This window comes from Cryptomeria japonica, chromosome 1 (assembly GCF_030272615.1).
Source record: "Cryptomeria japonica chromosome 1, Sugi_1.0, whole genome shotgun sequence".
NCBI classification, from domain to species: domain Eukaryota; kingdom Viridiplantae; phylum Streptophyta; class Pinopsida; order Cupressales; family Cupressaceae; genus Cryptomeria; species Cryptomeria japonica.
In genome coordinates this window covers 534,491,965-534,519,443 of record NC_081405.1, presented here as the reverse complement: position 1 = coordinate 534,519,443, position 27,479 = coordinate 534,491,965, and the positions used below count along the sequence as shown (strand labels likewise).

General features: G+C 35.3%; 1 protein-coding gene across 1 annotated transcript in view; it reads left to right on the top strand.

The window, feature by feature from the left end:
* Positions 1-26,270, top strand: part of LOC131858027 (disease resistance protein RUN1-like) — a 45,606-nt gene extending 19,336 nt beyond the window's left edge. The window contains exon 8 of the mRNA XM_059210873.1: positions 26,042-26,270. Coding sequence (XP_059066856.1) covers positions 26,042-26,270 — 229 coding nt within the window. The remainder of the gene's footprint in view (positions 1-26,041) is intronic.
* The last annotated feature ends 1,209 nt before the right edge of the window (positions 26,271-27,479 follow it).

Genomic DNA, 27,479 nt, shown 5'->3' with positions numbered 1-27,479 from the left:
TCCTTTTGTTCCTCTCTTCTACCTTGGTAGCAAGCTGATGACATTTTTGAATAGTAGTAGGAGTCCATAGGCTTATCTCCTCTTGAATGTTCCACTTTAGGCCGCTTAGATACCTAGCCACCTTAATAGATCCATCTTCTTGGACTTTGGATCTAAGACATAGCTTTTGAAACTCCTCTGTGTAGGAGGTCACATCAAGATCCTTTTGCTTCAAACACTATCTCTTTTTATGAAGTTGGACTTCATAATCCTCTAGTAAGTAGTTCTCCTTAATCTTACTCACCATAGCTTTCCAATTTGCAATAGGTAGCTTTCCCATACTAACTCTTTCTTCTTGCAGGTACTTCCACCATGTCAATGTTGCTCCCCTTAATCTTGATTTGGCAACTTTAACCTTTTGAGCCTCTATCACTCCCTCACACTCAAAGTGGTTTTCCATGCCCTCAATCCATTCTATAACAGTGTCTATGTCCATTCGTCCACTGAAATGTGGCAATCCTTCAAAGGCTTTGGTGTTCAAGGCCTTAATAGCCTTCACAAAAGGTTCTTCATTGAATAAGGGATCTAGTTCAGGGATAATGTCATCAATGTCTATAGTCTTCTTTCCTTTACCCTTGGTGTCTTCATCCCAAGGTCCTTGTGTCCTTTGATCCACCACTTCCTGCAGTTTATCCTTTATCTCGCTCATAGCTTCTTCAAGAAGTCTATTCTTCTCCTTTTGTTCTTCCACCTCTCTAGCCAGCTCTACATTAGTGACCATTCTACTCTCCCCTACTGATTCACTAGTATATAGAGACATACACAGTCCAACAAGTCTTTAACTTGCTTTGATACCAATCTGATGGGTTGGTGCTTGGGATAGACTAGCCTAGTCTATGCTCTTGGATCCTTTCCTTGGATCACCTGGTGTTCTCCTCACACCCCAGGGTCTCTAGGACTTACTTTTCTTGAGGAATCCCCTGACCTTGCCCAATCCACCCACCAATGAGCTGCTTTGCTACTCCTAAGGTCTCACCTACTCATGAGACTCAAAAACCCTTACTATGGCTAATAAAAGCTATGCTTGTAATACACCTTCCAGGGTCCTAGCAAGGTTAAATCAGGTCTTAAACCATGTTTTAAATTCCTCCATGTTCCCCCAAGAATTTTCTATCTTCATCCTTTCTACCGATTTCACTATTTTGTGTTTTTGCTTACAAAACAGGGCTACAAGGATTAGGACCAATTAGGCCTCCTACCCGGTCCTCTAGGGCTTTCTCTCACAAACGATGCATACACAACCCAAGCTCCCAAAATATACTACCATTCAATTCGCAAGGGCTTAAGGATTTTCTAGGTTTTGGGCCTCCAAGTGGTCGTACAGTGCCTTGGGCGAATTTTGGGGTTTTTAAGGGTTTTGTGAGGGTTTTATGGTCTACTTGGGTCATAGTGAGTGTTTTGTGTTTTTGGCACTTTTCTTGGATTGTTGGAGGCTCCTCCTTCACACCAATGATGCTTCAAAAACTCTTCTACACCTCCTCCAAAGGGTGTACTTTCCTCTATCCAACCTTGCTCTCCAAGACCTCTGCAACTTAACCTCTCCTAGTCGGGCACTGTTTAGTCTCACTTAGGATTGGGTCTCTTGATGGCCTCCCTGCATTTACAAGGGCCCTACTTGTTTTGTAGTATGGTACAAGGTCTTCACTCTCATTCCCCATGGTTTCATGGTGGTTCCACAATGGTGAATGGAGTTATGCAACCATTTACACAATCCTGTCCAAAACTGGACAGTAAGAAGACAATTTACAAACCATTTACAAACACACTCAATCTGCAAATAAACACCCAAACTAATTGCTTGAAATGAAAGTATTTACACAATGAAATACATTCCACATATTTTTGGATGTATCTCAATCTATTAACTTTCTTGGTTGCTTTATTCAAACTGACTGGTAACAGTTTTACAGTCTCAGTCTAGTCTTTTTGCTAGGGTCGTACAATGTCTGACATCCAACCCATTAATTTAGGGTTTGCAAATAATTATACTACCCATACCTCAGTCAGTGTGCCAAAATTAGGGCTCTTCATGCACAACAAGGGTCTATGACCATTTTGGGTGGAAAAGTTGCTTGACAACTTTGAAAAGTTGCCATGCAACTTTGAAAAGTTGTCATGCAACTTTGAAAAGTTGTCATGCAACTGTTGCATCTTTTGAGTAACTATGCCATTGTTTCTTTTCATGACTCCTAAGCCTATTTTGGGCTATCCTAAGGACATCAACATGCCAATAAGGCCTAACACACATTCCAGGCACACTCAACCTCTGATGCACAAGAAATCACAACAAAAACACTAAGGACCTAAAACTAGGACCTAGTCTAGCACACATGAGCTCATGGCTCTTATTCATGTACAATGGCTTCTAAAGAAGCATAACACCAACAAAACAAGAAGGAGGGAGAGCTTGAAAGGGTTCTCCTGCACCATAGGACCACATATGACCCTCTATAACATCATAGTGTGTACGACATATCCCTTAGGATCACATAGTATCCTAAGGGGTCATATGTGGTCCTAAGGGGTCACACATGTGTTCTAACATGTATGTGTGACCCCTTAGAACCATATATGACCCCTTATAAAAGCCTAGTATGTATGATATACCCCTTAGTCAATTACATAGTGAACTAAGGGGTCATATGTGCTCCTAAGGGGTCAAGCATATGTTAACAAATGCATGACCCCTTAGGACCACATATGACCCTTTATAACATCCTAGTGTGTATGACATACCCCTTAGGATCAAGCTTGAGTCATGATCTAATTTATATATATATATATATAGTTTAAAGTGCACAATAGTCTATCTTAGTAGGGAGCCATCCCTATTTTTTTATGATTGGAAAAAATCTAGGGGAGGTTCATTCTAAGTTGGAGGGCTTTAATCTATGCCTAAAATCCCTAGAGCTTAAACAACCCTCTATATTTGAATTGAATCATAATAGTGTGTGCTACGAGTGGTCCAACATTTATTTTATTTTATTTTTAAATCTTCACATGATTAAAAAGTGTACATGATGTTGTATCAATGCCCATGTTTTAGTGAACAAAAAAATTAATTTTGATATACACAAAAATGTTTATACACGTTACAATAAAATATATTATGTCTAATTGTTTTTGTTATTGACTTATAAAAATAATATATCACATGTTCTTGAATTTTTTATGTATTTGATTTAAATGACAAATATATATATATATATATATATATTAATTTAGTAAAGTTGTATGTATATATCTTTAATGATGTCTCTCTCTCTCTGAAATTATTGTTAGATCTCTCTCTAGATGTCATGATTTAGATGATCTCCCTCTCTCTCTCAAATTAATTTTTTAATAATTTAAAATGTATGTATGTGATCTAGATATATAGCTAAATTTATATGTTTTAATTTAGTACATGATGTATGTATATATATCTTTAATGATCTCTCTCTCTTTGAAATTAATGTTCTCTCTCTCTCTCTATCATGAAAATGATCTCCTTCTTTCCCTCTCTCATTAATGTTTTAACAATTTAAAATGTATACTTGTATATATATGTATATATATATATATATATATATATGTATATATATATGTATATATATATATATATATCTATTAATTATGCAAGAACTTCACATGTACATTTTAATTTTTAATGAGCTCAAGATTAACGATATATATATATACATATATATATATATATATATATACATATATATATATATATATATATATAAAATTTAACTGATTTTAATTTTTAATATTTTAAATTGAATGCACTTCATGTGTGTGTGCTTACATATTTATTTTACCTTTATGACCTACCTATATAGATGGCATCCCAAGATCCACCTATGCAAGCTCCTTATTAGGATCCACCTGCACAGGCTCCTGATCAAGAGCCACATATTGATGATGTAGATCCTCGACGCCAGTATCCTCCCTTGCCTGACATTGCTACCATTTTCTAGTACAGTGATCAAGGGCTTCATAGGTTGAGGATCATATTAGATGACCCCCGTACTAATGGCATGTACAAGAGTACATGCACATCCATTTTTTATAGTTTGCAGACATTGAGGGACCACTTAGTTTCTCACACCTCATTCTCACCTAAGGTTATAGAGGATATTTATAGACTATTAAGGAGTGAAGTGAGGGGTCATGATTATTTTTCTAATGTGGTGAGGGTGGTCTCCAAGGAGACAATCAAGGAGAGATGTTTTCCACAATATCAGGAGAAGAGTAAGGTGAGAGGATATCAGGTCACCAGATGTATCGACCCACATGTTACATGATTGATTTACCCACACTTCTTAGCTGCCCATGGTCGTTATCCTAATAACTACCAAATACTATTATACTTTGCACAACATGTATTCATTGAGGTTCATTGTCAGATGAAACCAAACTACCTTGATATTCCATCATATTATGGACAGGGGAGGGGTAGGATTGTTGATAGAGATGCATATCATAGGCATGATAGAGCTTTTGGAGAGAGATTTTTGGCAGTAGTCCCATCCCTCGCCCCATAGCAAATCACATTGTGATTGCTTCTCAGAGAGAAGAAATTGATAGGATTGGATAGATTGCATCAGCAAAAACCACCATATCATCTAATAGGATAGGTAGATATGTGATGAGACGACCACATTCAAGATCATCCATAGATCATGCATCTTCTAGTCACGGGGTGGCTTCAAATTCAGATGATCAATATATTACTGATGGTATCCCCTCCCTAGATGAGGTAGTGGCTATAGTAGGAGGTGGTAGACGTGTACATATGTTGCAGTATTTAGCCGAGGAGCTACTACATTCTTATCGTTTAATTTCATCTCAACTTGGGATACCATTGGTTGTTTTTAGAGAGGATATTCTCAGAGATGAGCAGACTACCGCTGCATTGATGCATACCCCAAGGTAGTCACAACATTCTCATCACTCTATGGATGCTTCGAGCACTGACCCACCTATAGATCACTCTGTTCCTACAAAGAAGGAGATATAAGATGATCAAGTCCATATAACATAAGAGAGCTTGGATTCATTTGAGGAGCATCTATGAGGTTTGAGTCATACTGGGTTTATGGATATGCTACTACAGTCAAACACTTCATCCACGATGCCTATTCATCTAGTTATCCCCTTACACTCCTCAGTCATACATACAACCAAAGAGAGATATGCAGGCACGAGTGATGTGATTGATATGATCACAGGACATGATCAGACTATACATACTACTCCTAATACACAGGTATGTACATACATGCGTTTAAATTTTTACAAGATGTATATGTTGTACATGTATGATAAATCTATATATAGATCATTTAATAAATAATAGAAACTAATTTGTATCATTTAAATTGATCCTGGACTAATCGTAAAATACATACATACATATGTATAATAGTTAGCTCATGTCACTCCTAGCTTGAGCTCTGAGTGTGTGCATAGGGGAGATTATTTTGATGCTATTAGTGGACATGTTAGTTATGGCTTTTTGTATATATGTGTACACATGTATGTATGTGCATTACAATTTATATTTTCATTTTCATTTAACTGTAGTCAGATTTGATGTATGTGTCTAGAGATATATATTTAATATTTAAATAAATTCTACTTTTCCAAGGGTCTATTGGACATCCAGACTCTCACCAGGACTCTCCCTCAGATGGGGGCTCTGTTTGTGGCCGACATGATGCATGTTGATTTGCTGGACTTTATAGCTCATTTGTTTATCTTTTTATATATACATGTGTACATTTTAGACTTTCATATTATATATTCATGCATGTATGAAGTTTAGACTAGATTATACTTTATATAGTTTGTGTTTGATCATATTATATATTTCATGCATGTATGTTAGATTATATATTATATATCCACTCCACTGTGCAAGCCATGAACAATATAAAGCATGCACTTGTTCATATCAAATGAACAAACTCAAGTTAATGAACATAAATTCAATAATTTAAATTCTAGTTGTACTATTTATAGTTCACACCATGTACTTCTAGGTACATACTTTAAATAGTTTACAACACATCACTTAGTGGTTCAAACCACTCTTCAATTATTACACACATGCCCTAATTTAATATCAAATTTACACATACATTCTAATTTAAATATGCATTTTTAATTAATATTACACGTGTATTTTTATTTAAATAAATACATACATTCCTAATTTACTTTACATACATGCTTTAAAATTATTTTAACAACTTACAAATTACATATGCATACGTGCATTTAGAATTAGATAGACCATACATCGTAATCAACTGCATACATCGGGCCTTAACACATTTTCAACTCATCCACATGTCACAATTTACTTTACATACGTGCACATAAGTATTATTTAACATACATACAAATTAACTTCATACATCCTAATTTAATGTAATTGAAAATTTCATATTTAACTAAACAATATATGGTCCACACAAGCCATATATATATATATATCAAATATTAGATTCAAACACTTTAATGTACATAAATAATAATTTATCCAAGTTTCAAAATAAGTTAAGTTCTAATTTATCAAGTATTAATTAATTTCATGGGTTGAACCACATGTACTTTGGTTTACTAAATAGTACATACCACATCAAGTGGTTTAGAATGCTTTTTAATAAAACTTAATATTTTCTCATGATCTTCACTATCTAGTCTCCACTTTTGAGACCGCTCGTGATGTGGAGCTGTTTGAAGAATTAGGCCAACAATAATGATCAAGTGGCTATATTGATATACCTTGTGTCAATTTGGTTTTCAGTGAAATGAATCTCATGTTGAACAATTTTAACTTGTTTGAAATATGTCTCTTGCACTACAACTATGCCTGCATGTACATGTATATAAGAAACGAGAAATTAAAAATTTGCATGTAAGCGATCTATATACATATAAAAATGAAAACATGTGTTTAAAATAAATTTAATTTAAACATAGATTGAATCAGTTCAAACCTGTGGGAAAGGACATTCCATTGCTCATTTTGTATTTTGTTAACTTATTTCTCTCTTCTATGCAACACAATAAATAATAACTAACACCTTCTATATTTCCATCTTCTGCTATGACTGCAAAAATATCTACTGCAATTTGAACAAGTTAAAAATAAATTTAAAACATCATGTACTCGATTTAAAACTTATTGTTTATGGTGAAAATGGATAACAATAATAACAATATTGAAAGGCTAAATGAATCCAACCACAAAACCCTAGCCTAACAATCAACAAAGATCCACCATAACATGTGAAGATTACCTAAGACAATGTAAATCAAATGAAATCAAATGAAATCACAAAGATTATAACATCACATGTCCAATAGGGTTTTGATCTCCATTCATCCTATCTCCATTGATCTTGCTTGATATATTTGCTCTCAGATTTTATGTGCACAAGAGCTCAACAAAGAATGGAATGTGGTTGCAAGTAGAATCGTAGTGTAGTCAAGTCCTCCAAATTGTCGATTAGGGAATTAGGGTTTGATAATGAAGAAAGCATCTCCTTAAATAGAAGACACAATATGAAATGGAGGGATAAGATTGAGAGGTGTAAAAAGGTGGTCGGCTAGGATTAGAGGGTAGGTAGAGGAAATAATAAAATAATGAAAGAGGTAGGTAGTGTAGGAATTAAGAGATGAATGACATGTGTCATGTGTAGAAAAAGATAATGAATTAATTAAATAAATAAAGATTTATTTAATTAATAGAAGAAGTGGGATAATTAAATAAATAAAAATATTTATTTAATTTAGGAAAAGGATAATTTAAATAAATAAATGCATTTATTTAAATGAGAAATAAGGCTAGAAGAGGATAAATGAATTAATTAAATAAATAAAGATTTATTTAATTAATAGAAGAATTAGGCTTAGATAATTAAATAAATAAAATATTTATTTAATTAGACATGACAATTTTGAGTGTCTACATTTTGCCCCTCTTTGAGATAATGCGGCTTGTCGCGTTGTTTCAAAGAAGATAAGATGAACTGATACAGAGTTGCCCCAAAATGGGAATAATATGCCCCCTCGAGAGATTGGATGAAAATGTCTGAAAAGATTGCAGACAATCTCTCGATAAGAAAGACAAGATAGAATGGATTGACCGGATAAAGCGACAGAGTCACGGGATAATGAAGAGTGACTCGGGAAATGAGGGCGAGGGGTAGGGTAGGCTATAAGATAGACCACGGGGGAAAATACATCCTCATTGTCATCTACACATTCACAAGAGCATAGTGCAAAGCGAAAATAAAGCAGCAACAGTCAGCAGCAATGGCTTTTGTTCACAGATTTGACCGTGTTCACCGATTCTAGAGGCTAGCGGAGGCAGGAGAGCCGGTGAGTACCACAAAACCTCCTCGTACTTTGATGCATTTATTGTTGTCATTAATACATACTAGGTAATGTAATAAATGCGTGTTTATGTCAGGAAAGCATGTTTGTGTCCAAAAATGTGAATTTGTGTCTTCTAGGTCAAATCGGCAATTCTGTGATGAACATATGTTGTCGATTGGATAAGCTACTGAGAGGATACACTCAAGTAGGTCCTCTAGGAAGACTAGGATAGATCAAGGCACTTTGTGATGAACAGTGAGTACCAAGATAGAGTACTTTGTGATGAACAGGGAGTACTGAAATATGAGCAACACTTTGTGATGAACAGGGAGTGCAAATGTGAGTAACACTTTGTGATGAACAGGGAGTGTCACACACGTAGTACTTTGTGATGAATAGGGAGTACCACTAGGATAAATAGCAACACTTTGTGATGAACAATGAGTGTCACTAGGACTGAGATGATTGATTTGTTTGACTGCAGGAGTACTTGCTGATGCTAGAGTTAGGGGAGAGATTCTCATCGACACAGAGATAGCGACCTGAGTTGACACTTGAGGACCGAGCCGTGATTGAGGCTATGGGATTGAGATACATTCTGTATGTGCCTGAGTTTTGGGTGAACATGGGATTGCTGACTGCACTGGCTGAGAGATGGCACTCAGAGACTTGTACGTTTCATATGCCGATGGGTGAGATGACAGTCACCCTGGAGGATGTATATAGGATTATGTGGATACCGATTGATAGGGAGTTAGTACCCTACGATCAAGACGGAGACAAGGATGCACTGAGATGAGTGTTCTAGGATCCAAGACTAGAGATGAGGGTGGGACAAGTGGCATGTGATACCATGATATGGACAGGATTAGCACTACCAATAGTGTTGGCAGGAGTTATCAGTGGGTTCCTCTGTATCAGTTTTGTACCATTTTGTATGATGATGTAGACACCTGCGGGTGATTGTAGCCATATGTTTTTGACATCATTATATCATGACACTTTTGATTATATATATGAGATGATTCATCTTTGCGGCAGCTATATGCATGTGTACCTATGTGATGAGATGTTCTTATGTGATGCTTATGATATGGATGCAAATATGTATATGATGCAATGCAATATTTTTGTTCTTTTATGTTGTATATGTGATGCATGATGCAAATGTGAATGTATGTGATGCAGATGAATATGATAATGCAAATGTAAATTGTGCTAACAGGTGTTGTGTGCAAGATGTGATGCAGTTGTGATATCTATATGTATGTATGAAATGCTTATATGTGGTAATGTAGGTGCAGCTACATGAAATGCAAATGTTTTTGGTGTGTTATTATACTCAGTCATGTGATAGCAAGCTACGCGGACTCAAGAAGGATGATGGAAGTCAATCCAGAAAAGGGGGGATGAAAGATAGAAGATATGAACGTGAAATAGCTTCTTGTGCGTTATCATCATTGAGCTTTATTATGGCAAGTAGGTTATGACAATCGAGGCATATGTTTAACCCAGAAAGTCATTGTACCTGTTTGCATGGAGATAAGACACTCACAAACAAGGAATGCCCCAGTTCATACTAGACTCACAGTGTCCTCATATCCTTGGACAAGTCATAGCATTACTAAGAGACAATCCACAAACAGCAAATACAAATAGGTGACTATATCCCATCCTCGCCTTTCTAGTCAAAGACATCCTGGAAAAGCTAAAAGACATGTCACCAGAAAGATAAAATCAAAAGAAAACCAAGACTTGACACCAACACCCACTGTAGTCCTCAAGTTCAGTGTCTCTTGTCACTTGTATAAGTCTTATTCGATTATGGTCACAATGTTTACTTTCACAGAATGGATAGATAGCATTGAACCATATGTTGTCTAAGTTTGCTAAAATATTTGATTTGTTGAAGCCCATTGTTGCTGCTGGCTCATCTAAAACTGACTGAATCCATGAAACTGATACTTTATTGCGGAGAAGACGAAACTTTATTGCAGATCTATGATGCAAATGTTGCTTTGTTGCGGATTGTGCGCGGATAGACTGAAGGATGCTGGAAGAAACTATACTCCTCGAAACATGTGATGTTCTTAGTTCCACACCCATCACTAGACGTAGGATTTTCCGTAGCCACAGATAAGATTTGATTTATTATGGATGGAAAGGGAGTGAAAAGGGGGGTTTATTATGAATGGCTAACCAATCTTGGGTAGATTAATAACAAGCCATGATGGGAATGGGTAAGTTTATTGTGAGTGAATAGGTTGTGAGTGTGTGCAATGTGAAGTGATGAAAGTGAATCCTGAAGGAGGGAGGAGCAATGTCTCTACGCATGGCGCTGGTGACCTAGTTTTCACCATGGTACTTGCCCAGGGCGCCACCGAAGTGGTTTTCACTATTGGACGAAATTATTTCTTTTTACTTTTTTTATTTTTTCAATTTTTTTTGTGTCACAAGGCGCCTGTTTGCCAGGTTTTCACCAAGTAACGATTTTTTTGTTTTTATAATTTTTTTGTATTTTTGAATTTTTTTTATTTTTTATTTTTTGTATTTTTGAATTAGGATATTCCGAAGAGCTATGTGTAGAACCTGCGAAGGTGCATGCTGTTGATAGGATCCTCCAAAGGTTCACCTTTTGTAGTTGAGAGCTGATATGCCCTAGATCCATATGCTGCTGTAACGATGTAAGGACCAAGCCAATTTGGTTCGAACTTGCCCTTCTTCTCTCTGTCTTTCTGATTCTTGGGGTTTTCTCTGAGAATGTAGCTGCATTGTTCCTTGACTGAATGATGTGTAGCTTGAGTGATTGTCTTCCTTGATGAAGGAACTAATATAGAATTACTAGTGTGTGGACTACACAAGCCCGTATGCATGTCACCTAAAGAAGTTTGGGCATCATTGATAACAAAGTCCTTTGAGGAAGTTCCATTAAAGGTCCATGATGTATTGCTAGAAGGGAATGGATGTGTGAAACAAGTGGATGAGTTATGAAGGCTTATGACTGTGAAAAGAAGTGAAAGTAGGATAGCATGATGGAGACTTAGGATCAACAAGTATGTGTTTTGACTTAAAATTTTAGAACTTTTGCCCCCAGTTATTTTGATATTAGGGGAGATCAACTCTTGCTCTTTTTGCTTCATAGGATTTTTATCCTTGACCTTGATTTTTGCAGAGTCCAATAGCTTTTGATTTTGATTTGAACTAAAGGACTTTTCTTTAGTTTTGACTTTTAGTTTTTTCTATTCATAGCTTGATTTTTCATCCCCAATGAGTAAGGGCTTTTGTAATTCTTGTTGATCCAAGTCTAGGAGTGGAGTGGAAATGGAATGAGCAAATGAAATAGTAAGGCTATGTGAGTTATCAAGAGGGCTGGCGATATGCTCAATAGATTCTTTGCTGGAACAACTCTTAGGACTATTGATATCAAGAGTTGCTTGCACTACTAGAGGAGATTTGCATTCAGACTTAGTAGCCACAACACTAGGTGGTTCAGACCCAATTCCTTGGCATTGCAATTTTTTTGTAGGTTGTTCTTGTTGATTGAATACCTTAGGAGATAGTGGGAGTTGATCAACATGAAAGATATAGTCACCACATCCCATGTCTTTAATCTTGAATTTTTCTTTGAGCTCTGCTTGCTTTGATGTCGAAGGTTTCAAGGATTCTGGATCCACATATGCTGATGAAGGAATAGCTTCTTGACTGACTGGGATTGTTATTTCTGATCGAGGTTGTAGATTGTTGCAATATATGAATGGATTTGGGTCATCTTTGACAGTCACTTCAACTCCATTGTGTGGAAACTTGATGCATCGATGATATGTAGATGGTACTGCACTCATCTCATGAATCCATGGACGTCCCAAGAGTATGTTGTATGTGAGATCTATATCAAGGACTTGACAAACCACATCCTTTGTAACCGGTCCAACTCTAAGAGGTAAGGTGACTGTGCCTTTGGATGATCGCTCTTCATCATCATATGCTTTGATGGTAATTTTGTTTGTAGAATTCACAACTTTATCAGAATATCGCAATTGTTTAATTGTGCTCAATGTACAAATGTTCAGACCTGCTCCTCCATCTATCAGGACTCGTTTGATTCTATGTTTGTGTATGAAGGCTTCAATGTGTAAAGGTGCATTATGTGGCTGATTTACGGAGGTTTCATCAGCTTCTGTGAATGTAAGGGAGAGTGGAATGGAAAGGTATCCCACCATGGCTTGAAACTGGTCCACGTTCAGATCAGTAGGAACGATAGTTTCTCTCAAGATTTTGTCAAGAATGGATTTATGTGCGGGGGATATGCGTAGGAGCTCAAGAATGGAGATGAGCACGGGTGTCTTCCCTAACTGTTCTACAAGGTCATACTCAGGTTTGGTTGATGAAGAAGTGGTGTTTTTAGTTGGAGCACCTTGCAAAGTAATTTTACCTCGACGGGTTGTAACATGACATTCAGAAGTAGGTTTGGAAGAAGATCCAACACCTTTTAGGACAATCTTGGGTCTCTGAGTAGGATTTTCAGGGTTTTTGTCCTTGATGATAATAGTAGAGACATAATTGTCCATCAAGATGTGATTGATAGTTGAATCATAGTTGTAAGGTGCTTGAGTATAATTGGTTTGATCATCTGTGGCTTTAGCTTTTCCCTTGTCATGCTTTGGGAATGGTTCCTTAAACATCTCATGTTCTTGATTGGATGAGTGTCCCTCAATCTCAATGTCACCTCTATCAATGAGATCTTGCACAATGTTCTTCAGTCGATGACAATTACCTGTTTTATGACCCTTGCTCTTATGAAATTCACAATACTCATCATCATTGCACCAATTTGGTTTGACCTTTGGTTCATATGGAGGAAAATCTGGAACTGTGATCACTTTGTTTGCCACAAGCTTTTTGAAGACTGATTCAAGTGGTTCTCCCAATGGGGTGTACTTCCTTTGTGATCTAGAAGTTGCTTGAGTATTCACTTGATTGTTTGTAGAACTTGATCCCGAAAGGATGAATTTGGGTCTCACTATATTGGCATCAACAACACCATCATTGATTGTGTTCTTGTTTTTATTCCAAAATCTTGGCTTGTCCTTTCCTTTAAAGTCATCTTTGTTTTCCTTGCATATCTTAATGACTCCTTGTTCAATTAAAACCTTTTCTGTTGCTAAGCCTTTTTCAATGACATCCTTGAAGGTGGACAAACAAGCTTTCCTTAGATCATAGCCAATGTCTTTGTTAACATTTTGTGTGAACATCTCTACCATTTGTTTCTGTGGAATTTCATAAGAGCATCTGCTAGCTAGATTTCTCCATCTTTGAAAAAATGATGCAAAAGATTCTCCTTCTTTTTGCTTAGTATTGCACAAAGTAGTGATTGAGATATCTGTCTCTATATTGTAGGAGAAATGTTGAATAAATGCTTCTGCTAAGTCACCCCATGACTTAATACTAGGTGGTAGTTGAGAGAACCATTCCATAGCTTGATCGCCTAAGCTTTGTGGGAATAATCTCATCAAATATGTTTCTTCTGCCGCTACCTCAATGCAAGATGTGAAAAATTGTCTTATGTGTGCCTTGGGGTCCCCTTTTCCTCTATACTTGTCAAATTTAGGCGTCACAAAGTGTGCAGGAAATGGAGGCATTGGAATGCTCTTGTCAAATGGATAAGGACATATGTCTCTCATTGTGTATGTTGGTTTTGGTGTATTTATGTCCTCCATTTTCTTTTGTAAATCTCTGATTTGTTGCTCCAAATTGCTCTTAAGTGGAGATCGACTTCTTGAACCATATCCTATGTTTGAAGCACCAATTGGAGGAGGAGCATATTGCATATATGGATGATATTGATCATACACATGTTCATATGGAGGAGGTCTATATTGATGCAGCATATATGGAGCACTTGGTATAGCTTCATGTTGAGGAACCCCATATCTATTTTGTGCATGTATACCATATTCTACAGGCATGTCATGTTCTAATGTGTTGCCCCCAAATTTGACATGGGGTTTCCTTGTGTCCAAATTTTGAGCATGCCTTTGAATGTCCAATTGTTTTGGTTGATCCATAGCTTGAGCATATCTATCTGCATAAGGCTTCCATAATGGTCTTCGAAGGTAAGTATCATATGTTTGAGCATGTGTATGTGGGACTTCTAGTTTTTGAAGCAAAGCTGATGGTGATTCAGGTACCATATCTGGTCCTCTATTTCCTCCACTATTAGGTCTCCTTTGATCCATGTTGGAGTGAGTTTGTTGCGAGGGTCGGTTTTCCATAAGTTGAGACATGTCAAAATCATGAGGTATCTTGGCTCCACTTTGTGCCATCATGTGTAAGAAGTATTGTCTATCCCTCCTCATTATTTCTTCAACCAATCTATTGAAATGGGGATTCATAATGGATTCTTCTACATCTACTGAATGTATTGAAAAGTTGTCCACATTGTCATTGTGTGTAGCATTGTTGTTTGTAGTGTCTGTGTTTTCCACATTGGGAATGTTTCTATAAACATCCATGTCAGGAAATGTAGTGTGCTCAGGATTGAAAAATAAATCATTATCATACTCATAAGAACTCATGTTTGTGGACTCTTGAGCCTCTTTAGCTTTTCTCCTAGATTTTTGAAGACGGGTTTCAACCATGAACTAGGTATTTGACCAAGATGTGTAAGACTAGATGAAAAATGGAAAGAGTATGGAAGACCAAGAGTTGGATGGAATGTAAATGAATATGAGGTGTACTTGCAATGTCCAAAGTGTAAGACCAAGTATGTATGTAGTAGAGTAGGTGTGACTTCCAAAGAGAGGATAGTTTCTCTTGATGAGGTAAGCTGACCTTGACTCTAAGTAAGACCAAATGAGACCCAAAGGTAAGAAACCTTGATGAGGGACCACTTAGCAAAGTGTAGTTGTATGTAGTGTGTTGACAAAGTATGATGAGGACAAGAAAGTGACCTTTTGACCCAAGTTTAGACAAGTATGAATGTAAAATGAGATGTGAAGCAATGATGGGCTGTGTGAGACCCAAAGACAGGTTGAATGCTAGATGAAACTGGAAGAAACAACCTAGGAAGCTCAAGTATTCCGAAACTGATTTCTTTTGTTTGCTGGACTGTAAAATTTTTCCAATTTTTGAAGTTGTTGGTTGTGACCAAATCTGAATGTTTGACTATTTTTCGTGACAAGAGGACACAATGTTGATGAGGACTCAATGTTTGCAAGTGTTTAGACTAAAAATGACTCTAAGAAAAGTGTGTTGTTTGATGTAAAGTTGTTTTGCATACACTTGAAGACACAAAAGACACAATATGTTGTTGTTTGGTCTTGAATGTTTTGAATGTTTAAAATAAATCAAGCACAATTCTTATGGCTGGCCAAGACAATAGTTGTTGATCCCACATGGGGTTTTACCCCCGAGGCTACGCTATTCAAAGCGGATACTTAGATGCTTGACCTTATTGGCTCCACCCTCGGCACTCACTTCTCGGGTTAGCCAAGCATTAGTCCCCATGAAAACTCCCCATGGCAAACTTTGTATCTCTACTAAGAACTGTATGTGTGTGGGCCGCTACCAGAGGTCCGACCTCCTACCCCAACAACTAGAAGGATTTGGGCTTCTAAAACAAAAAGGTGCTAGTAAGGGCATCCGCTTGTGTGGCCATACATGCGGCACTTTCAGCTCTGTAAATATAGAAGGCTCCCAGCCAGTAGGGGTTACGCCCTACAAATGATCAAATAAATTTGATCAAACGGGTTTATGGGGAGACATAGTGTCGGTATGAACTAATCAGCACACGTTATCCATAGTTTTCACCATGAATACAGTTGTTTATAGTGGTTCGAAAGAGGTGGGTTTTTCCTTGCTACCACTTGGGTCATTCTCTTCTCACTAGTAGTCCTAATAACCACACGAGAAGACAGGCCCTCTAAAGATTAAACAAAAAGAGCCTATTGCTCAAGACACAAAAGACAATGATTCAATTTTAGTGCACCAATGGAAGTGTTTGCTAGTCTATGAAAACAAGGCACACAATAAAAATATAAAAACCCTTGCCAAGGACCTACAACAAAGATTTGTTAGTAGTTTGGATTGTTTCAAATGATCACCCCTTCCTACAAGCACACAAGTTAGGTAAATTTTAGATCCAAAAGACTTTGTGAAATAGGGGCCTTCAACAATGCGTTTTGTTGACCAATTCAAAGATCTGATTCATCATAAAAAAATGTCACCTGTAAAATTTCAAGAGATTTCCAGAAATGTAAGAAAATCCAAAAAATTTGCTAATTTGCTCCAAAAATTAATTTTTTATGAAAAATCATAACAAATTCATATAAAATGAAAAATAGATCCAAAAAATCTAAAATTTTTACTGGAGAGTCTTTATGGTCTTCTAAATCTACACAAAAAATTTTATACAACAAATCCAAGCAGTTTGTGAGATATGAGTAAAATAATGCAAAACCCTAATTTTCAAAGATTTGATTTTTGAATAATAATTTTGCATCAAATTTAAAATAAAGAATAACAGATCCTGTGTATAATTTTGAGATATTTCCAAAAATGTAAAAAAATCCAAATTTTTTTTAAATTTTCTCTCCAAATTAAGATTTTATGAAAAATCATAAAAAATTCATATAAAATGCAAAATCGATCCAAAAAATCTGAAATTTTTATTAAATCTTTCTGATACTTTTCTTGACTTGCTCAAAAAATTTTATGTCAAAATTCGAACCGGTTTGTGAGATCTGATCAAAATAAATAAAAAACCTAATTTTTAAAGATCCGATTTTTAGGGAAATATTTTGCATCAAAATTGAAATCACAAAGAACAAATCCTTGTATAATTATGAGAAATTTCCAAAAATGTAATAAAATCCAAAAACTTCTCTCATTTGCTCTCAAAATTAATTTTTTATGAAAAATCATAAAAAATTCCTAGAAAATGAAAATTTGCTCCAAAAATTCTGAATTTTGGATTGAGAGCTCCTGATACTTTTTTCAACCTACAAAACAAATTTGGTGCAAAATTTCATATCTGTTTGTGAGATATGATTGAATCTCTCCAAGATCTTGATTTTGTGTCCAAAACCCTAGCTGCACAAGGTTATTCTCCAAATTGTTTTACAAAATAGCAATATAGGGTTAGAAAAATCTGCAAAAAAACACAGATCTAAGAAAAATCCGTGTCCCATGGGGCGTTCCAAAATGTTTATGGTGAAAATGGATAACAATAATAACAATATTGAAAGGCTAAATGAATCCAACCACAAAACCCTAGCCTAACAATCAACAAAGATCCACCATAACATATGACGATTACCTAAGACAATGTAAATCAAATGAAATCACAAAGATTATACCATCACATGTCCAATAGGGTTTTTATCTCCATTCTTCCTATCTCCATTGATAATGAAGAAAGCATCTCCTTAAATAGAAGACACAATATGAAATGGAGGGATAAGATTGAGAGGTGTAAAAAGGAGGTCGGCTAGGATTAGAGGGTAGGTAGAGGAAATAATAAAATAATGAAAGAGGTAGGTAGTGTAGGAATTAAGAGATGAATGACATATGTCATGTGTAGAAAAAGATAATGAATTAATTAAATAAATAAAGATTTATTTAATTATCAGAAGAAGTGGGATAATTAAATAAATAAAAATATTAATTTAATTTAGGAAAAGGATAATTTAAATAAATAAATGCATTTATTTAAATGAGAAATAAGGCTAGAAGAGGATAAATGAATTAATTAAATAAATAAAGATTTATTTAATTAATAGAAGAATTAGGCTTAGATAATTAAATAAATAAAATATTTATTTAATTAGACATGACAATTTTGAGTGTCTACACTTATATATAATTTATTTACATGTATGTGCAACATTTTTTAATGAAATAAATATATATATTTAATTTAAATATATGTGTACGTCATATACCTTTTTTAATCAATCCTGAAATATGATCATAATCACCAGAAATCAAAGGAATGTCTTCAAAGACTTCATCCTCATTTGAATCCTCGTATGTGTCAGAAACATCTAGTGGCACCAATTTCCATTCACTAACATATCCAAGCTCTTGGTTCTTGCAATCAACATAGTTTTCCACAATGCAATCAAAACAGAAACATGAATAATCCCTAATGTATAATGTCCATGGGCGATTATCTTGTCCTCTCCACGTTCTTGCATTCATGCATCGATTTTCTATCCACGTCTACAAAATGTACATGTGTACACATCATACATGTAGATCAATTTGTTAAATTAAAATATTTGAACTAGGAACATTTAAAAAATATTAAATAAATTTAAATAAAACACTAAAAGAGAACACGTACCGGTTATATCCCAAAACACTCTATATGGAATGGGTTTGTATGTTCTCGATGATGATTCTCTAGGATAATTAGGTTGCTCAAAGTGTTTGTTACACCATTCAACAACATCATGTGCATCGTCTATATGATCTCCTATGTAATTTATTTGATGCTTTCTTAGGGCACGTTTGATATAAGCTCCTACACTGTCATGTTCACCCTTTCCATGACCAGTCTCATAAAAACTTCAAACATGTGGTATTTTGTCATTTTGATGATATCTACATAGTGCATAAAATGGCCTCGAAGATTTGAATTGTGCCACAAATCCATCAGACCAAACAAAATTTTTAATTATTGTTATGCCTCTCTCTTTCAAATATTCAAAAGTCTTCTTAAAGCAATGTTGTACAAAAAGTGTGTCATGCTCCTTATCATCACTCATATAGAAGTGGTACTCTTTCTTAATAACACAATTTTCAAATGTACTATCAACACCATCCAAATCCATATGTGCATGTCGATAACACATATGCACCAAAATAGTGATTTACTTTGAAAAGTAGTACTCTGATTGAATTTCTTTTTGATGTGCAAAAGAGTAATTTTCTGTGAAGTCCACTATGGATAGAATAGTTCCAAGTGGGAAAGTGTCTCTTAATCTTTTAAATTGTTCTTCTTTCCAATTGGAAAAAAAACTGTGGCATATGTATGGTTTTATCAACTTACAAAATTTTTCCATAAATGTTCCAATAGGTATTTCCTCTTCTACATAATCTAACCTTGTGGATTCCTTTCCAAATTTTGTTTCAATTTTTTTGTACTTGTAACTCTTGCACTTTACCATCTTCATCATGTCAGTATCTTCATCTCTCAAAGGAAATTTAGCCAAGTCCCCACATGTTCCACAAATTCCTTTTATGCAATTTATTTGACCGATTGCATTATCATCTGTTTTATCACATAAGATGGATGTTATGAATTGACATGTTCGTTTAGGAGGAGCTTTTTCATAACCACCACTATCTTCTCTAATCTTTCGAAACACCTAATAGTATAGATCAAATTCGATGCAATAACAACAACAAGAAGTTTCGAAGACTTTGTTTACCTTCACATAATATGGCCCTAACCATTCAAACATGGTTTGTCCAATCTTTATATGAGGGTTTGTTTTAGTAAACAACATATACAACTAATGTTTTGTTGTGTTTATCCAATGTTTTACATGGAGATCATAATGATCATGGCCAATCCTTTGCTTGATAAAATCTCTACTATTTGATGAAGAATGAGTATTATCATTCAAAAAACTTATCACGAAGTTCCTAACAACATCTTCAATTCTATCAGAATGAGGAGCTCTACACATAATTACCCAATTCCCTTTTCAGGTAAAATCATCCAAACTCTTTCTCCTTTTAACATATTTTGATATTGTCTTTCTACTAAAACCAAACTCAGATGACAGTGAAGAGATTTGTCTTTTTTGAGGAAATCTTTCATTCACTAGAGATGTCAACATCAATCTTCTTGAAATGGTCTTATCTACTGTTCGAGAATTTTTACAAATGTTCACCAAACCTTTCTTAACATTATCAACAATAGATTTTTGCAGTTGAGAAGTTTTCCTCTTTTGACTAATTGTTTCTATACCCAATAATTTTAGTGGATCTATTAAGTCTTTACGAGTAATTACAATTGATAACAACTGAGCTTTCTCTAGTGTAGTGTCAAGATTGTAGAATTGAGATATTATTTCTTTTGCACTTTTATTCATTGACCTCTTTTTAGTATGTATAGGTTCTTCACTGAGATGTTTCAACTCATCCACATCCATTTCAATTAAATCATCTAAATTTTTATAAGAAATATTTATCTTCACCTATTTATCTAGATCCACAATATGCTCATCCATTGGTTCAACTTGGGCAAGCTCCTCCCTATGTTCATCAACTATGTTGTGTTCTTCAATAGGTTTGTTTACCCTGACTCCCGCTTCAGAACTCCTTTCTTCTCGAGACCATTCTGGACATAATTTAAGATGACAGAGAATATTTTTAATGTAACAAAATTCCAAGTTTAATTTGAAACCAAATTTTCAAGACATTTAGTAAGACCTTTAAAAATTATGTCATAATAGGTGAACTATTAAATGTCATATTTAAGACCTATTATTGCATAATAGACCTCCTAATATCACATGTAATAGGTCTTAATATGATCTGCATACTATAGGTCTTAATGGGATTCTTGAGTATAATGTGAAATGTTTTTGCATATGTCAAGTAATATAAATAGATTCTAAATTTATGTCACATTTAAGACCTATAATCACATAATAAGTCTTGATATCACATAATAGGCCTTATTATTACTTAATATGACCACATATGCAAAAAAAATTCACATTAATATACTTGACTCCCCTTAAGACAGATATATTATGTGATATTAAAGGACCTATCACATGAAATTAAGTACCTATCGTAAAGATGATATAAGTTAGAACCTAAATTATGACATAATAGATCTTATTAATTTTATGACTTAATACATAACCACGTATGCAACAACATTTCACATTATACTTGACTCCCCTTAAACCTATAATATTAAAATATTAGGACCTATTATGTATGTGATATGAGGACCTAAATTATGCGATAATAGGTCATTAATTTATCGCATGTACATAATAGGCCCTAATATATCATAAATATAGACCTCTTAAGGCCCAGACTCAAGTATATAAAGTGAAATGTTTTTGCATATGTGATCATGTTATTAGGTCACAATAAGACCTATTATGTTATAATAGGTTCTATTATGTCATATTTAAGATAGGTATTATCGCAGATAATAGGTCTTAATATCACATAATAGGTCCTAGTATCACATAATATAGGTTTTAAGGGGACTCAAGTATAATGTGAAATATTTTTGCATACACTTGAAAACAAAGAAGACATAATGTTTGTTTGTTTGAAAGTGTTTGATTGTTTTGATCTTGCAAGCACAAATCCTAGGGTTAGATGAGATAGTAGTTGTTGAATCCCACTTGGGGGGTTACCCTGAGCTATGCAATTCAGAGCTGGTACTTAGGTGGTTGACTCCAGTGGCTCCCCTCCATGGCACTCACTTCTCCAGGGCAGACAAGCACCAATCCCCATGAAAACTCCTTGTGGTGAACTTTTTATCTCTACTAAGAACTGTAAGAATGTAAGCCGCTACAGAGGTCCGACCTCTTGTGCCAACAACTAGAAGGTTTTTGGCTTCTAACACAAAAGGTGTTTAGTAAGGGCATCAGTTCGGGTGGCTATAATCAGTAGCATGTTATGCTCTGTTAAATGGAAGGCCTCCCAACCTATAGAGGTCAAGTGCTCTATAAGGTTTATGGGGAGTCATAACATCGTTATAGCAACATGTAACACCCGTTGCTTGCAACTTTCGTGACAAACACATTTATTTATAGTGGCTTGGAAGAGCTTGGCTTTAGCTTGTTACCACTTTGGGTCGTTCCCTCTCATCGAGCCTTAAGGGCTACTCGAGAGGCAAGCCCTTTCTAAGGATAAAACAAAAAGAGCCTATTGTTGAAGATACAGAAGACAAGTTTATTAATTTTAAAGGACCAATTGAAATGTTTGCTAAACTATAAAGACACATGGTTTCAAAATCTAAATTAAATTATATATTTATGGACTATCTAAATTAAATTATAAACTATAATAATAAATGGGAAAGAGAGGGGTCCTAAAGATCTAAATTTTAAATTAAAACCGTGATCTAAATTAAATTATTTTTTATTGAAAATATAAGATAAAAAAATAAACACAATTTTTGGTACGTAATACATATAAAATTAAATAGAAATAAAAATAAAAAATACATATTTGCATCATGATATCTTTTCCTTCTTTGTTCTGTTTCGGGAGAATAATTCTTTGAAGTCTTATTTTTCCTTCTCTTCTTGTTCCCCATGCTTTGAAAAAAACCTTCAAATATCTTCAAATTATTGCCGTCAAAATAATTTTTGAATGTCTTCTTTCATCCAAAAATGTGAATTGTTTTAATCATTTGTGTTTTAAAAAATGAAAAAAATTATATATTTTTATGTGACTCTACAAAAATGTTAAAAAAAAAAAATTGACTCGGCTAGGGTTCAAACGAATGCTAACAGTTAGAAAAGGTCGGGTTCGTTCGAACCCAGTCATTACATAAATGTGTGTGTCATAATTTTGCATGTGGGTTAAAGTGAAGGGGGGTTGGCTTGCACCCCTTAGGGTTCGAGTGGACCCCCCTTCGCTCGAACCAGGGTTCATTCGAACCCTCTTGTTAGAGGTCTCTCCCAAAAAAATTCAGAGTTCTGAGGAATTTTTGCCTTCAGACCTCTGGTTTAAGGCACAAATGAAATAATCTTGATAACCCAAAAATATATGGTAGTACTTGGAGCAAGCTTTCTAATGAGTATAATTTTATTACATTGTGAATTTATTATGTTCTTTTTTTTTAATTTTATGAAATATTGGTTTTTCACTGAACATGAACTTCTCTGTTCAACAACGCATTGGGAAAAATAGGAAACTAATTCAAAAAAATTCTAAAAATATATATGCCCCATGTATTGATGTCTTCTTTCTAACAAAAAAAATAAAATTGAATTTCGATATATATAGAACAAGTTATGTGTTCAAACTTAAACCTATGTCTGAATTATGACTAGTCGGACTTCAAAACTTAATAAAATGAAAAATATTCAACATATCAATATCAAACAAATTGCAAGCCCTAGATATTTATGTTACAAACCAAAATTCAAAATAATTGAGTTTTTATCATTTATAGAAAAAAATTATGCATTTCGGGAGGCACATCACTCTTAAAAAATGCAGTTTGTTGTAAAAAACTACTTTTTGAGGGAGATGGAAAAATTATAAAAAAATCCTTCAAAAAAATTTGAAAAAAATAAATATATAATCTACATACAAAATGCTACAAATCACTAATTTACATCATCTTCAAATTTTTAATAGTTTAAAAGTGATAGTTCTCGGAAGTTGATGATTACTTCAAAAATGTTCATCTCGGTGTCAAAAGTGGCAAAAAAGTGGGAACCATTATTGTGAGTTCACCCGAATCTAGTATGTTATTTATTGGGAATGGTAAAAGAATGATTTCATATTTGAAGTCTCAATTAGTAGCATAGTTTGAACTGAAAAATCTAGACGCAAGGATATATATTCTGGGGATTGTGATCATTAGAAAATAGAGCTAGTTGAAAGCTTTGGTTGAGCTAAAGTATGTTAACTCTATGTTGGGGAGATTCAACATGATAGCTTGCAGGTAGTTAGTTGTTTTGGTGTTACAAGGGACAAATATTTTTGTGGAGGATTGTCCAAAATCTCCTACTAAGATGGAGAACGTGTCTAATGTACTTTATGCAAGTGTTGTAGGCAATTTGATGTATGTTATGGTTTGTAATAGGCTAGACATTGCTCAATCAATGGGTTTCCTTAGTCAGTATATGGAAAATCTTCGTAGGTGCATTAAAACGTGGTTAAGAGAGTGTTCAAGTATTTGAGGGCCTCTTGTGAGTATTCTTTTTTATTTTTATGATTTTCCTATTAGACCTTGACATATAGTTTGCATTCATGGATATGTGGATTCATAATGGGTAGGTGACATTGATAATAGAAGATCCACTAGTGGATATGTTCTCATGATGTTTGGCGGTACAGTGAGCTGGATAGAAAGTGGAAAGTTATAGTCACAAGTAGAGTACATGGAAACTAATCATGCTTGTAAGGAATCCATTTTGCTTAAAAGATTATATTCTAATATTGGTTTTGATGCTACTAGTTGTTGTGATAGCCAAAGTGTTATTTCTTTAGCAAGGAATCCTACTTTCCATGCCAGAACAAAGAATATTGATTATAGTTTCATTTTGTTTTTGATATAGTGGAAGATGAAAAAGTAAAGTGGGAAAAAGTTGATCAATACTTTGGTGAATATTGCAGATGCTTACTTTGTTGAATATTGTAGATGCACTCACAAAGCTAGTAAATATTGAGAAGTCCAAATCATGCACACAAGTTATATGGGCCTTGGGGCCTTGAACAAATGACAAAATGTTTTAACTCTTGACAATTATTTGAGAAGTGGGAGAATGTTGGGATTAAGGTGTCTCAACCTTAGAGTCCAAATATTGTTATTTAATTATTTATTTTATTTTCACACACTTTGGAAGTCCTAACGTTTAGGGAACTAGTGTCATAGGTTTCTATCTTGAGACTATGACGAATTTCTTTTATAATTTTTCTAGTTCGATGGAAGAGTCATCAAGAGATATTTTTTGGGAGCTTGCATTTGTGGTTTGAGTTCACTTTTGACAAGTGGTGTGAGGTAGGTGCTGCATATGGCAAGGTGACTATTAAGGGAGATATAGGCATTGTGTTGAAAGTTTCTATGTGAAACATGCCATGTGAATAGCAAGGTGTTGTTTGTGACACAACTTACCTCTTGGACATTGAAGATGATTTTGGAAACCATGGGTGCATGCTTCTTTATGTTGATTTCTATTTATATATGTTTGTCTTAGTTCATTTTAGGGAGACAAGTTGGTTATTTTATAAAGAATTGTTATGTTGCTGAATTTTTTTTGAATTATTTGTTGTAGCTAATCGTCAAGAGCATTGGCTATATGCATTGTATTATAACTATTGGTGTTGCTAATAATAGAATTAAGTCTAGCTTTTAGAGTGTGATTTATTTCCTACAAAATGTTTTTCCATGTGTATTTGGTGTTATGGTTTTATTTATTTATAATTATATTTTATAAGTGTTTATCTAATTTGTAATAGTTTATGAGTTTGTAAGAATTTTTGCATCAACTTTTTGATTAGATAGCATTTGGAAGCATTATTACACACTTTGACTTCCCTTTAGTGATATTTGAAAATAAGTTCTATTGAAGACAATCATTTATAAATTAAATTATTAATATGTATTTAACAATAAAAAAATATTTATATTGGGATGATGCCATTTTACAAATAATAATAATAATATTTTATAATATAAAATTAAAATTTACATACAAAAGATAAAAATTTATTTGATTAAAAAATAAAATAAATAATGTAAATAATAATATTTTAGTATGGATTTTTGAAATTGATAATTATCTTTGCTAAATTTTTCGAGTAGGAGAGATGGAGGCGTTGCGCATGGAGGGAGTCGAATGCAGGCTAGGGCATCGCAACCCTAGCTCATTGGAGGGCCTGCATGTTGGTGCGGCAGCGTGAGGGTGGCAGTTACGTATGAGGGTGTTGTTGCGGGAGGGGTTGGCTTCGGGGCTGTGGGTGTAAAGGTGGAGCGGTGGCTGCAGGTGGTGGGAGGTGTTGCGGGGGGCAGGGGATCGGGTTTTCTGCGAAACTGCAGCCTGTGCATGAGGAAGGGTAGTGGGGGGCTCAAGTTGCACGGTGGCGAGAGGGTGTTTTTTGCAAGAGGGTGCAGAGTCATTGGCTAGTTCCTTTCGGGAGGTGGGCTCTTTGAGAGGTGCGATGTCTAGATCTGGTGGAGAGACCTCGAAAGCGCCTCACGATATGGATTTCCAGGCTGCAGTGGGTTTGAAATCTCCACCCCATAATGTAAAGACCTTTGATAATAACCTTTTTTCCTCAGAGTCCGAGGCTGGAAGTAATGGGGGTTCTTGGATCTCAAAGATTAATGGCTTCCTGGAGAAGTGCAGTGAGAGACCTAGGGTGAGTATTCCTCTGGAGAGGATAGTGGAAGATGTTGATTACTTTTCCAAACATTCGTTATACTGCAAGTTTTGGGGGATGAGGGTTTCTCTGTAGTTTTTGGAGAACTGGGCTTAGAGATCTTGGGCTCTGGAAGGGGAGATGGAGATTATGTTACTGGCAAACAACTACTTCATGGTTACCTTCAATTGTATGGAGGATCAGAGTAGGGTTTTTGAATGAGGGTCATATTTTTACAATCAGGTGGGGTTGTTTATCAAACCCTGGTATGCAGGGTTCAACCCTTCAGAGGAACTCCCGAATAGGGTCCCAGTGTGGGTCTGTTTGCCGCATCTTCCGGTGGAATGTTGTCAGGAGGATGTGCTATGGATGCTCGCTTCAGTGCTTGGGAGGCTAGTTGGAGCCTCTTTGCAAACCCTAGGGAGAAGGATAATAGCCTTCACTCGAAACTGTGTTGAAATTGATCTTACTAATCCTTTGCCAGATGCTATAGATATGTGTGCAGGTTCTTATTCCTGGGTTCAGCAACTGGATTATGGGATTTTACCTTTTCGGTGTTGCCTATGTCATGAGTATAGTCACTTGAAGTGCAAGTGTCCTAGGTATAAACCAATGGTGCTCCAATCTCAATAGCCAACTCATAACATAGATAGGGTTGATAAAGGAAAAGTCACCATGACTAGGGAAGCTATGGGTATTGATGGTTTTGTCCCTGTTAAGACAAAGAATAGGAATCGGGGACAAAAGAGGCTCCTATAGGAGAGACAGGAGAAGGATACATTTAACAAGTTTGAAGCCTTGGATGACCTCACCCAGCAAGAGGTGAACCCTTGGCTAACTCCTTTGGATCAGGGTGCTCTAGGGTTGGCCAATGATAGTGTGAATTGGGACTCGACCCAAGCTTTACAAATTGTTGGGAGCCAGCAAATGGAGATGCATCAGCCAGTTGTGGCTCAGTTGGGGACCATACCTAG